The following is a 12810-nucleotide window of genomic DNA, read 5'->3' as shown; positions in this document are numbered from 1 at the left end:
CTTCCTACGTGGCTGGCCTTGCTGTTTACCATAACCCTACACTCCAGCCATGCCAAACTATTTGCAGTTTCCAAAACATACCAGACCTGGCACTGTTTCCTTGGCCTTCATGCCTTTATTTGCCTTCCAAGAAAAATTAGTTGAGTTGCAAAACATGTATGTAAATAACTAAATGACTTCTGCTGAATGGGGATATTAGCCACACTGCTGTTAAAAGTTGGGTGGAGGGTCTACCAAAATGTTGTACCTTTGATTTAGAATAAAAATCTAAAGCATCACTCTGGTGGTAACACCTCCTTGCCTCCCAGGATCCAGTTCGGCAGTCACTCCTGTTCCAAGTCTTTTCTGACTTTCCTGTCAGAATTGACTATCCTCCTTGGAATGACCTCACTTTGTTACAACACAAGGACATGACACAGGCAAAGCAGCCATAACATTTTGCATCTCTTGTCCTCCCAGACAACACATGTTTTAAGGGGGTAGGGGCCTATCTTATTGGACTTTTTTAATTCCCAGTATCTAATGCAATACATGACAATATATTAGACACCTGTGGTTAAAATACCAAATCAATAAATACATTATTTTTGGATCCGGCAGTCCCCAGCGCTCGCGAGCTCCAGGCCGGCAAGGGTCGTGGTGCACCTGTGCCCGCGCCTGCGCCTGGGCGGAGGTGGGGTGCGCCGCAGCGACCCGGCCTTTCTTTTAGTTTTCCCCTTTCTCGCCCCCGCACAGGCTTTCGGGAAGGCACTTGTGCGGGGGGGCGGGGGGCCGGGGGGGGGGGGGAGAGACTCAGCGCTGAAGTGGCTGAGCTGTCGGGAAGGGCCTGAGTGGCCGCTTCGAGGACCCAAGGTCAAGGGCCTCCCCCACTCCCCAACCCTTGAATAAGAAACTGAAGCTCCCCCGAGAGGGCAGGGCCCGGTCCCGGGCACGGTGGCCCAGACCTGGGGAGGCGCGCGTGCCCCGAGCCAGCCCTGCCAAGCCCTTTCCACAGGGAGGCAAATCCTGCAAAATTGTCTAAAGCCACAGGAAAAATGGTGGAAAATTCACCGTCGCCATTGCCAGAAAGAGAGGTTTATGGCTTTGTTCTTTTCTTTTCTTAAAGATTTATTTATTTATTTGAGAGAAAGAATGAGAGAGATAGAGAGCACATGAGAGGGGGGAGGGTCAGAGGGAGAAGCAGACTCCCTGCTGAGCAGGGAGCCCAATGCGGGCGGGACTCCATCCCGGGACTCCAGGATCATGACCTGAGCCGAAGGCAGTTGCTTAACCAACTGAGCCACCCAGGCGCCCTGTTCTTTTCTTAAGCTCCCAATTTGGCTTCATCCTGTATCTTGTGTGGGCATTTATTCCTGAATCTTGGCCAAACTCCTTAGGATTAACCTATTGGCCTCAAAAATACTGGGCAGTTGCATTGTCCCTCTACTTCCTCATTACTATAGTAATTGGTTACCTACTGTTATTTGGAATAAACATAATGAGTAGCTCTCCACTCAACTCCATTCATACAATCACAGATAACTATGCTAAAAATCAACAGCAGAAGAAATACCAAGAAGAGGCCATCCCAGCATTAAGAGATATTCCTATTAGTGCAGTAAACCAAATGTTCTTCCTGGCAACTAAATAACTTTATGCCAAAAACTAAATTGTATGTAGACTAACAACGAGCATTTACTATAATTTTTTATGTAATTATTTTGACTCTCTCTCATACCCAATATTGAAATGTAAACAAAGTAAGTTGATTCTTTTAGATTAAGTTCTATTAATATTATAAAAGTTCTTGAGTATTAGTTGTTAACAGAATAAAATACTGCATTACCATATAGCAGCCTTGTTAAAAAAAAATAAGTATCAGTAAAAACAAGTAGTCCCTCCAAAAAAAAAAAATACATTATTTTTCTTGAGATAAAACTTGTCATGTCCCAAATAATATGTAAGATGAGTTAAAGATACTGATAACATACCAAGACAAAAAAAAAATGTTAAAAATGGTTTTTAAATGAGGCAAACAAATTCAAGTGCTGAAAAATGGTGAAGCCAGGTTTGAGATCATTATACATGCAAGGAGCAGACCATGTATTTGGCTTTCTAGAAGCCAATAGCAGGAACAAGTTTCTCAGAGACAGTAAGGTTAAAACAAACTGGCTGTTAAGGAGAAGGGTAAGGACTCCTGACACAGTTACCAAAGAGAAATTTTTCCCAAGGGATTCAAAGTGGATACTATGAAGTGAGATAAACAGCAGCTTTAAACACTTCTTAGAATTAGTACAGAGATGAGTTTCATACAGGTGTTATACTAAAAAAATCACTCACCATAAGCTAAAGGCTCACACCAACCAATGCATTCAAATTGGTTCTCTCACTGCTGGTCAGGCTAAATAGAAGATATACTTTAGTGATTCTAGTGTACTGTCCTTAACATAATTTGGATCATGGACAACTCTGAGAATCTTGATAAGATACTATGTATCCTCTTGAAAAACACCCTGACATAATATTTTGCACTTACTTTTTTAAATTTTATTTTATTATGTTATGTTAATCACCATGCATCATTAGATTTTGATGTAGTGTTCCATGATTCATTGTTTGCGTATAACACCCAGTGCTCCATTCACTACATGCCCTCTTTAATACCCATCACCAGACTAACCCATTCCCCGACCCCCCTCCTCTCTAGAACCCTCAGTTTGTTTCTCAGAATCCATAGTCTCTCATGGTTCGTCTCCCCCTCTGATTCCCCCCCTTCATTTTTCCCTTCCTACTATCTTTTTTTTTTTTAAACACATATTATTTGTTTCAGAGGTACAGATCTGTGATTCAACAGTCTTACACAGTTCACAGCGCTCACCATAGCACATACACTCCCCAATGTCTATCACCCAGCCACCCCATCCCTCCCACCCCCCACCACTCCAGCAACCCTCAGTTTGTTTCCTGAGATTAAGAATTGGAATCATGGAAACCTAAAGCTTGTCCATGGATGGACCCCTCAGGTTAGACTCTCCAATCTGGAGTAAAGCTATACTATATATCCTTGAGTGAGGCTTCCATAAATATTATTCCCCACAGCAGGTCTTTTAAAAGGTTCCGCTCTCTGCCCTACCTAGAGAGCAGGACCAGATGCTTTAACTGTCAGCCATGGTTGGAGTGAGGCTCCTTCCGGAAAAACAGAGGTGCCTAACTCCACTTCTGGAGGTGAGACTGGTGGCTAAGGCCAAAGTTCTTCAGAATTCTACAACATAAAATCTCTACAGCTCTACATCATTAAACAAGGCCAAAAATAATTTAAGTCTGGAAAATATGCAATGTAGGTATAATCAAATAGATTTTTTTCTTCTAATCTCATTAAAACACTCAAAGAATATCCAACTTTGAGTAATGTAACTTCCTGAAGTGACTTTCAAGAAAAATTATTTTTGCAAAACACGTATGTAAATAAGTAAATGAATTCTCCTATTGTACAGGAAGGTTAGCTACATTGCTGTTAAAAGCTGGGTGGAGGGTCTCACCAAAATTATAACTTTGATTTAGAATAAGAATCTAAAGTATCACTTTGGTGGTAATTAGATAATACAGTCAGCTATTAAGAATACTTTTAGATCATAGCAATAAATCCCTATCACCAATTTTCTTTATCTTCATTTTTTTTTTTTATCTTCCTGTTCATTAAAAGTGAAGGGGTTCATGGACCCTGGCCTAACAAGCCCAAACACGAAAAACTCTAGACTCTCTCCCAAAGAAAACACACTTCTTTTGTAAAAGGTTGGTATGAAAAATTCAGTCAGGAGAGAGAAAAAATGGCAGTGGAGTAGGAGGACCCTAGGCTCCCCTTGTCCCATGAATACAACCAGATAACTATCAAATCATCCTAAATACCCCAGAAATTGGCCGGAAGACTGGCAGAACAAACTCCACAGCTAAAGGTAGAGAAGAGGACACATCAAAGAAGGCAGGAAGTGCAGAGATATGGTTTGGGAGAGAAACGGAGGATCGTGGCCAATGGGGTGGGGAGGGAGTCACAACAGTAGAGAAGGGCGAGAGACAGACTAACACACAGGGGAGCCCAAGGGGAAAACGAATCACCCCAGCAATTGGCTTGGAAAACAATTTCATGAGTTCTTGCAACCAGTGGGATTTAAAGCCTAGAGTTTTAAAGGTCAGCATGCTTGGCTCTGGGAGAGGTCAGAAGGCACTGTACTGCTCTTGAAGAAAAGGCAGGGCAAACAGCCTACAGACATACAGCATGGAAACCGCGATCTTAAGAGCACCTGGGGCACACATAAGGAGGTTAGTTGCTTATCTCAGAGCATGTCCCAGAGAGGCAGCATTCACAGAGAGACGCCTCAAGAAACAAAGGAACTGCTAGGTACCCTTTTCCTCCCCAGCCACCCGCAGGAACCAGCACAGCTCAGACACTGGCTACCTAACTTGCTTACACCAAACCCCACCCCGCCCAAGTGGAACCACGCCTCCCAATCACACTTGCCTCAGTCCCAGCACAGCAGACCCCCTCTGCCAGAAGACCAGCCCAAACCCCTGCCCACACCACGGCTCCTGACACGGGGGTTTTGCAGGGCCTCAGTTGGGCAGTAGTGGTGACAGGTCTCGTTTCACAAATACATCAAGCATACCTACTTAAAACGCACCACCTTCAGGCCGGGGACCAAACACTGCCCACAACAGACACAGAGAGCCTCTGCAGACTAGTGGCCTGAGGATGAAGCGGCCAGGACACAACAGCAGAGCACATGCAACACACACTGGACACACTCCTGGAAGCACCAGACCCTGGGGAGCGGGGGCCAGTACATGGCAGGGCACTCCCAGACCTCTTCTTCATAAGATTATTACCCTCAAGAACGGGAGATGTAGCTGACTTTCCCAACACAAATAAACATGCAAAGAGACTAATTAGATAAAATAAGAAGACAGATAAATTCATTCCAAACAAAAGAACAGGACAAGGCCATGACCAGAGATGTAAGTGAAAAAGCTATAAGTCACATGCCTGATAGAGAATTTAAAGTAATGATCATAAGGACACTCAGACAAAAGAGTGGAAAACATGAGTAAGATCCATAACACAGAGATAAGGAGTAACATAGCAGAAATAAAGGGCACAAAAATGAAATGAGAAATGTGCTTGATGGAAAGAACAGCAGGCTGGAAGAAGCCGAGGAATGAATTAAAAACCTACAAGACAGAGTGCTAGAAAGTAATCAAGCTGAACAAAAAAGAGAAAAAAGAATTATGCAAAATGAAAATAGGCCTAGAGAATTCAGTGATTCCATCAAGCGTAATAACATTTGCATTATAGGAGTCCCAGAAAAAGAGAGAGAGAAGGGAGCAGATAATTTATTTGAAGAAATAATAGCTGAAAAATTCCATAATCTGGGGGAGAAAACAGATCTCCCAATCCAGGAGGCACAGAGAACTCCCATCAAAATCAACAAAAGCAGACCCATACAAAGACATATTGTAATTAAATTGCCAAATTATAGTGATAAAGAAAAAAACTTAAAAGCAGCAAGACAAAAGACAGTAACTTATAAGGGAAAACCCATAAGGCTGACAGGAGGTTTTTCAACAGAAACGTGGCAAGCGAGAAGGCAATAGCATGAATGGGGAATATCTGCGGCCAAGAATATTCTACCCAGCAAGGCCCTCATTTAGAACACACAGATACAGAGTTTCCCAGATAAACAAATACTAAAGGAGTTCATGACCACTAAGCCAACCCTGTAATAAATATTAAGAGGATCTTCGAGTGGAAAGGAGAAACTGAAAGTGACAGTATAAGGTAGAAAACACAAAAGCAGTAAAAAAAAAAAAAGTGAATATTTATGTAAAAAAAAAATCAGTCAAGAAAGTCGCAATATAAAAGGATATAAAATATAACAGCATATACCTAAAACATGGAGAGGAGAGGTGTAAAGAATGGGTTCAAACTTAAATGACCATCTACTTAATGGAGACTGCTATATGCAGAAGTTATATACAAACCTAATGGTAACCATATATCAAAAACCACTAACAAATATGCAAAAAATAAGGAGAAAGAAATCCAGTTATATCACTAAAGAAAATCAGCAAACCATGAGAGAAAGACAAGAAAGGATCAGAAAAGATCTTCAGAAACCACCACAAAACAAATAATAAAATAATAAATACACATCAATAATTGTTTTGAATATAAATGGACTAAATGCTCCAATCAAAAGACATAAGGTGACATAATGGATAAAAAACAAACAAGACCCATTTATATGCTGTCTACAAAAGACTTATTTGAGCCCTAAAGACACCTGCAGACTGAAAGTGAGGGGGTGGAAAAACATCTATCATGCAGATGGATGTCAAAAGAAGGCCGGAGTAGCAATACTTATATCAGACAAAGTAGACTTTGTTATTTTTTTTTAAGTTTTTATTTATTTATCCGGCAGAGAGAGAAAGCACAAGCAAGAGGAGCAATAGAGGGAGAGGGAGAAGCAGGCTCACTGCCGAGCAAGGAGCCCGACATGGGACTCAATCCCAGGACCCTGGGATCATGATCCGAGCTGAAGGCAGATGCCCAACCATATGAGCCACCCAGGTGCCCCACAGTAGACTTTAAAACAAAGACTGTAACAAGAGACAAGGAAGGACACTATATAATAATAGAGGACAATCCAACAAGGTACAAAAATTGTAAATATTTATGCACCCAACACAGGAGCACCCAAACACATAAAACAATTAAAAACAAACATAAAGGATCTAATCGATAATAATACAATAAGAGTAGGGGACTTTAATATCCCACTTATATCAATACACAGAACATCTAAACAGAAAATCAAGGAAACAATTGCTTTGAATGACACCCTGAACCAGAAGAATTTAACAGATACATTTAGAACATTCCATCCTAAAACAGCAGAATACACATTCTTTTCAAGTATACATGGAACACTTGCCCATAAAACAAGTCTCAACAAATTCAAGAAGATTGAAATCATACCATGCATATTTTCTAACCACTACAAGAAGTCAACCACAAGAAAAAAATCTGGAAAGACCACATATACATGGAGGTTAAATAACATGCTACCAAACAATAAATGGGTCAACCAGGAAATAAAGAAGAAACAAAACAGTTCATGGAAACAAATGAAAATGAAAACACAACAATCTAAAATGGCTGGGATGCAGCAAAAGCAGTTCTATGAGGCAAGTTTATAGAAATATAGGCCTACCTCAAGAAGCAAGAAAAATCCAAATAGACAACCTAACCTAATACCTAAGGGAGCCATAAAAAGAAAAAAGAAAAAAAAAAAAACTAATACCAGCAGAAGGAAGGAATAAAGATCAGAGCAGAAATAAATGATATAGGGGCGCCTGGGTGGCTCAGCCGTTAAGCGTCTGCCTTCGGCTCAGGTCATGATCCCAGGATCCTGGGATCGAGCCCCGCATCAGACTCCCTGCTCTGCGGGAAGCCTGCTTCTCCCTCTCTCACTCCCCCTGCTTGTGTTCCCTCTCTTGCTGCCTCTCTCTCTGTCAAATAAATAAATAAAATCTTTAAAAAAAAAAAAAGAAATGATATAGAAATTAAAAAAATAATAGAACAGATGAATAAACCAGGAGCTGTTTTTTTGAGAAAAATAAATAAAATTTATAAACCCCTAGACAGATTTACCATGAAAAACAGAGAAAGGACTCAAATAAAATTACAAATGAGAGAGGAGAGATAACAACAAACACTCCAGGAATGCAATCATAAGAGAATATTACGAAAAACTATATGCTAACAAATTGTACAACCAAGAAGAGATGGATAAAGTCCTAGAAACATATAAACTACCAAACCTGAAACAGGAAGAAATAGAAAATTTGAACAGATTGATAACCAGGAAAGAAAATGAGTCAGTAATAAAAAAAACTCCCAACAAACAAAAGTCCAGGAACAGATGGCTTCCCAGGGGAATTCTACCAAATATTTAAAGAAGAATTAATACCTATTCTTAAGCTATTCCAAAAAATAGAAAACTTCCAAATTTATTCTACGAGGCCAGAATTACCCTGATTCCAAAGCCAGATAAAGACACCACTAAAAAAGAGAACTACAGGCCAATATCCCTGATGAATACAGATGCAAAAATTCTCTAGAAAATACTAGCCAACCAAATTCAACAATACCTTAAAAAAATCATTCACCATGATCAAGTAGAATATATTACTGGGTTGCAAGGGTGGTTCAATATCTGCAAATTGATCAATATGATACGTCATACCAATAAAAGAAAAGAACCATATGATTATTTCAATAGACATAGAAAAAGCATTTAACAAAGTACAACATCCATTCATGAGGAAAACCCTCAAAAAAGTAGGTTAGAGGGAACATACCTCAACATAATAAAGGCCACATATAAAAAACCCACAGCTAACATCATTGTCAATGGGGAAAAACTGAGAGCTTTTTCCCTAAGGTCAGCAACAAGACAAGGACGTCCACTCTCATAGTATTGGAAGTCCTAGTCACAGCAGTCAGACAACAGAAAGAAATAAAAGGCATCCAAATCCATAAGGAAGAAGTAAAACTTCCACTACTGGCAGATGATGTGATACTGTATATTGAAAATCCTAAAGACTCCACCAAAAAACTGCTAAAACTGATAAACGAATTCAGTAAAGTTGCAGGATACAAAAATCAATGTACAGAAATCTGTTGCATTTCTATATGCCAATAATGAAGAAGCAAAAAGAGAAATTAAGAAAACAATCCCATTTACAATTGTACCCAAAATAATAAGATACCTAGAAATAAACCTAACCAAAGAGGTGAAAGACCTGTACTCTGAAAACTAAAAAACACTGATGAAAGAAGTTAAAGATGACATAAAGAAATGGGAAGACAATACATGCTCACTGAATGGAAGAATATTGTTAAAATGTCCATATTACCCAAAGTAATCTATACATTTAATGCAATCCATATCAAAATACCAACAGCATTTTTCACAGAACCAAAACAAACAATCCTATAATTTGTATGGAACTACAAAATACCCCAAATAGCCAAAGCAATCTTGAAGAAAAAAAAAAAAGCAAAACCAGAGGTATCACGATTCTGAACTTCAAGTTCTATTACAATGCTGTAATAATCAAAACAGTACAGTACTGGCACAAAAACAGATACATACATCAGTCAAACAGAATAGAAAACGCAGAAATAAACCCACAATTATACAGTCAATTAATCTTTTTTTTTTAAATTTTTTTTATTGTTATGTTAATCACCATATATTACATCATTAGTTTTTGATGCAGTGTTCCATGATTCATTGTTTGTTCATAACACCCAGTGCACCATGCAAAACGTGCCCTCCTCAATACCCATCACCAGGCTAACCCATCCCCCCACCCCCCTACCCTCTAGAACCCTCAGTCAATTAATCTTTAACAAAGCAGGACAGAACATCCAGTGGGAAAAAAGACCGTCTCTTCAACAAATAATGTTGGGAAAACTGGATAGCAACATACAAAAAATGAAACTGGACCACTTTCTTACACCATACACAAAAAATAAATTCAAAACGGATGAAAGACCTAAACGTGAAACCTGAAACCATAAAAATCCTAGAAGAGAACATAGGGAATAACTTCTTTGACATCAGATATAGCAACTTTTCTAGATTTATCTCCTGAGGCAAAGGACACAAAAGCAAAAATAAACTATTGGGACTACATCAAAATAAAAAGCTTCTGCACAGTGAAGGAAACAATCAACAAAAGTAAAAGGCAATCTACAGAATAGAAGATATTTACAATGACACAGCTGATAAAGCGTTAGTATCCAAAATATACTTATACAAAAGAACTTCTATAACTCAATACCCACAAATCATCCAATTAAAAAATGGACATAAGACATAAATAGACATTTCTCCAAAGACATACAGATGGCCAACAGATACATGAAGATTCTCATCATCACTTATCATCAGGGAAATGCAAATCAAAACCACAATGAGATATCACCTCATACCTGTCAGAATGGCTAAAATTAAAAAACACAAGAAACAACAGAAGGTGGCGTGGATGTGGAGAAAAAGGAACACTCATGCTGTTGCTGGGAATGCAAGCTGGTACAGCCACTGTGGAAAACAGTATGGAGGTTTCTCCAAAAGTTAAAAATAGAATTACCACCTGATCAAGTAATTCCACTACTGGATATTTACAGAAGAATATAAAACACTAATTCAAAGGGATATATGCACCCCTATGTTTACAGCAGCATTATTTACATTAGCCAAGATATGGAAGCAGCTCAAGTGTCCATCAGTTGATGGACTGATAAAGAAAATATGGTGTGTGTGTGTGTGTGTGTGTGTGTGTATGTGTGTGTACACACACAATGGAATATTATTCAGCCATAAAAATGAATGAAATCTTGCTGTTTGCAACCATGGATGGAGCTCGAGTATAATGCTAAGAGAATTGAGTCAGAGAAAGACAAATACTGTATGATTTCATTCATATGTGGAATTTAAGAAATAAAACAAACAAGAAAGGGGGAAAAAGGAGAGAGACAAATCAAGAAACAGACTCTAACTGTAGAGAACAAACTGATGGTCACCAGAGGGGAGGTGGGTGAGGGATGGTGAAATAGGTGATGGGGATTAAGGAAGGAGTGCACTTGTCATAATGAGCACAGGGTGATGTATGGAAGTGCTGAATCACTATATTGTACACCTGAAAATATTATAACAATGTATGTTACTGGAATTAAAATACTTAAAAAAAAACAGTATAAATATAAAACCTGAAAAAAAAATAGGTCACATAGCCCACTGAAATCAACATATCAAGCTTATGCATGTTACTATTCTTCTGTTATTTTACCCTATATACTACTTATTGTTTTTTCTCAGTATTCTTAAGCCTCTTGGGATTTTTTTTTTAACAAGGACCTACATTAAGCTTACTACCTGTCTCTAGTTTCCAGAAAACATCTTTATTCCACTTTTTGATATCTATGACAACTACCCATCTGCTGGTAAATTTCCTATTCTCTATGATTCTTACAGACTTTCAACAGTTCCCACATCTGTAAGTAACGTGTGTACCAGGGGTTGGACCCTTTTAAGTCCATATGTTTCACAGAGGAGAGGAATAACATGATCAGAGCTGGTCTTCAGAAAGATTACTCTGCCTGAATTATATCTCACTGCCCCCCAAATTCATATGTTTAAGCCCTAACTCCCACTACCTCAGAAAATGACTGTATTTGGAAACCAGGCTACTAGAGAGGTGGTTAAGTTAAAACGAGGTCATTAGAGAGGGCCCTAACCCAACCTGACTGGTGTCTTTTATAAGACGAACTTTGTGTGTGCACAGAAGGATGACCAAGTGAAGAAGCAGCAAGAAGGCAGCCATCCGCTAACCAAGGAGGATCCTCAGAAGACAAGAAACCTACAGACACCTTGATCTTGGACTTGTAGCCTCCAGAACTATGAGAAAATAAATTTCTGTTGCTTGAGCCACCCAGTCCATGGTATTTCGTTATGGCAGCCCTAGCAGACTCATACAGATGGGATGGGTTGGCAGGCAGTTGCAACAGTCAGGGACAGAACCAGGGCAGCTGTGGCAAGGGTGCGGAGACCAGCCCAAGTGTGGAAGACATTGCATAACTGAAATGCACAGGGCTTGAGAAAAGGATGTGAGCACTGAGGAAGATGAAGAGTACACATTTGCTCCAAGAGATGGGCCCGGCTGGCAAGAAAGATGGTGATACTGTCTAAAAATATTGGGGAGTCGGAGAAGGGGGGCAAGTGATTTCAAGGAAAGAGTTGTTTAATTTTAGACACATTTCTGGATGTGTCTGGTTAAGTGCTTTCTTGACATGTCTTTGTCAGTCTTGGTGTTTATTTCTCCACATAGCAGACACCAAAAAATTACTGATGGACCAGATTAAAAGAAGTTTTTAAATGAAATGGAAGATTAAAATAAAATAGGTCGGTCCAACTATAACTGCTTTTGGGGGGTTGGTTTTTAGTCTTATACCACATGTTCTTAAATAGTGAGCCTATCTCAAATTTCTTTGAAAGGAACTAACTTTTATTTATTTTTTTTTAAAGATTTTATTTATTTATTTGACAGAGAGAGACAGTGAGAGAGGGAACGCAAGCAGGGGCAGTAGGAGAGAGAGAAGCAGGCTTCCCGTGGAGCAGGGAGTCCAATGTGGGCCTCGATCCCAGGACCCTGGGATCGTGACCTGAGCCAAATGTAGACACTTAGCCATCTGAGCCACCCAAGTGCCCCAAGGTTCATTACATCCTTATATAGTATTTACCTTTAATTATGTCCTAGTCTATTTTTGTACGTGCATTTAAAAATCTTTGAGTTCTTCAGAAAATAATCCCTAAATTTTAAGGAATTGTTTTATTTTTTTTAAAGACTTAATTTATTTGTGAGAAAGAGAGTGAGAGCACAAGCAGGGGGACCCACAGAAGGAGAGGGAGAAACAGACTCCCCACTGAGCAGGGAGCCCAATGCAGGCCTCGATCCCAGAACCCTGGGATCATGGCCAGAGCTGAAGGCAGACACTTGACTGAGCCACCCAGGCGCCCAAGATATTGTTTCATATTAAATGACTAATATTTTCTAAACAAAAGTAATGCAATAAAATCGTGGGAGAAAAGATGGCAGAAACCTTAACTTTGCTGGACATGGCAAAGCCTCTGGGAAGAGTTTAAATTCTTTTTTTAAATTGCTCTGTTCAAATTTCTGCTACATTGTCTATCTAGAATTCTGACCATG

At 39.5% G+C, this 12810-nt stretch overlaps 2 protein-coding genes across 2 annotated transcripts in view; one reads left to right on the top strand and one right to left on the bottom strand.

Moving 5' to 3' along the window:
• FGF2 (fibroblast growth factor 2) overlaps positions 1 to 12810 on the bottom strand; it is a 64097-nt gene that overhangs the window by 39945 nt on the left and 11342 nt on the right. The window lies entirely within an intron of this gene.
• LOC112826044 (phosphatidylinositol N-acetylglucosaminyltransferase subunit P-like) lies at positions 1035 to 1630 on the top strand. The gene is made up of 2 exons (XM_025874149.2): positions 1035 to 1085; positions 1280 to 1630. Exons 1-2 carry the CDS (start codon positions 1035 to 1037, stop codon positions 1628 to 1630), a joined length of 402 nt encoding a protein of 133 aa, XP_025729934.2.

This window comes from Callorhinus ursinus, unplaced genomic scaffold (genome assembly GCF_003265705.2).
Source record: "Callorhinus ursinus isolate GAN/ISIS: 27379988/994484 unplaced genomic scaffold, GSC_fseal_2.0 scaffold4, whole genome shotgun sequence".
Taxonomy (NCBI): Eukaryota; Metazoa; Chordata; class Mammalia; order Carnivora; family Otariidae; genus Callorhinus; species Callorhinus ursinus.
This window is presented reverse-complemented; position numbering and strand designations above follow the sequence as displayed.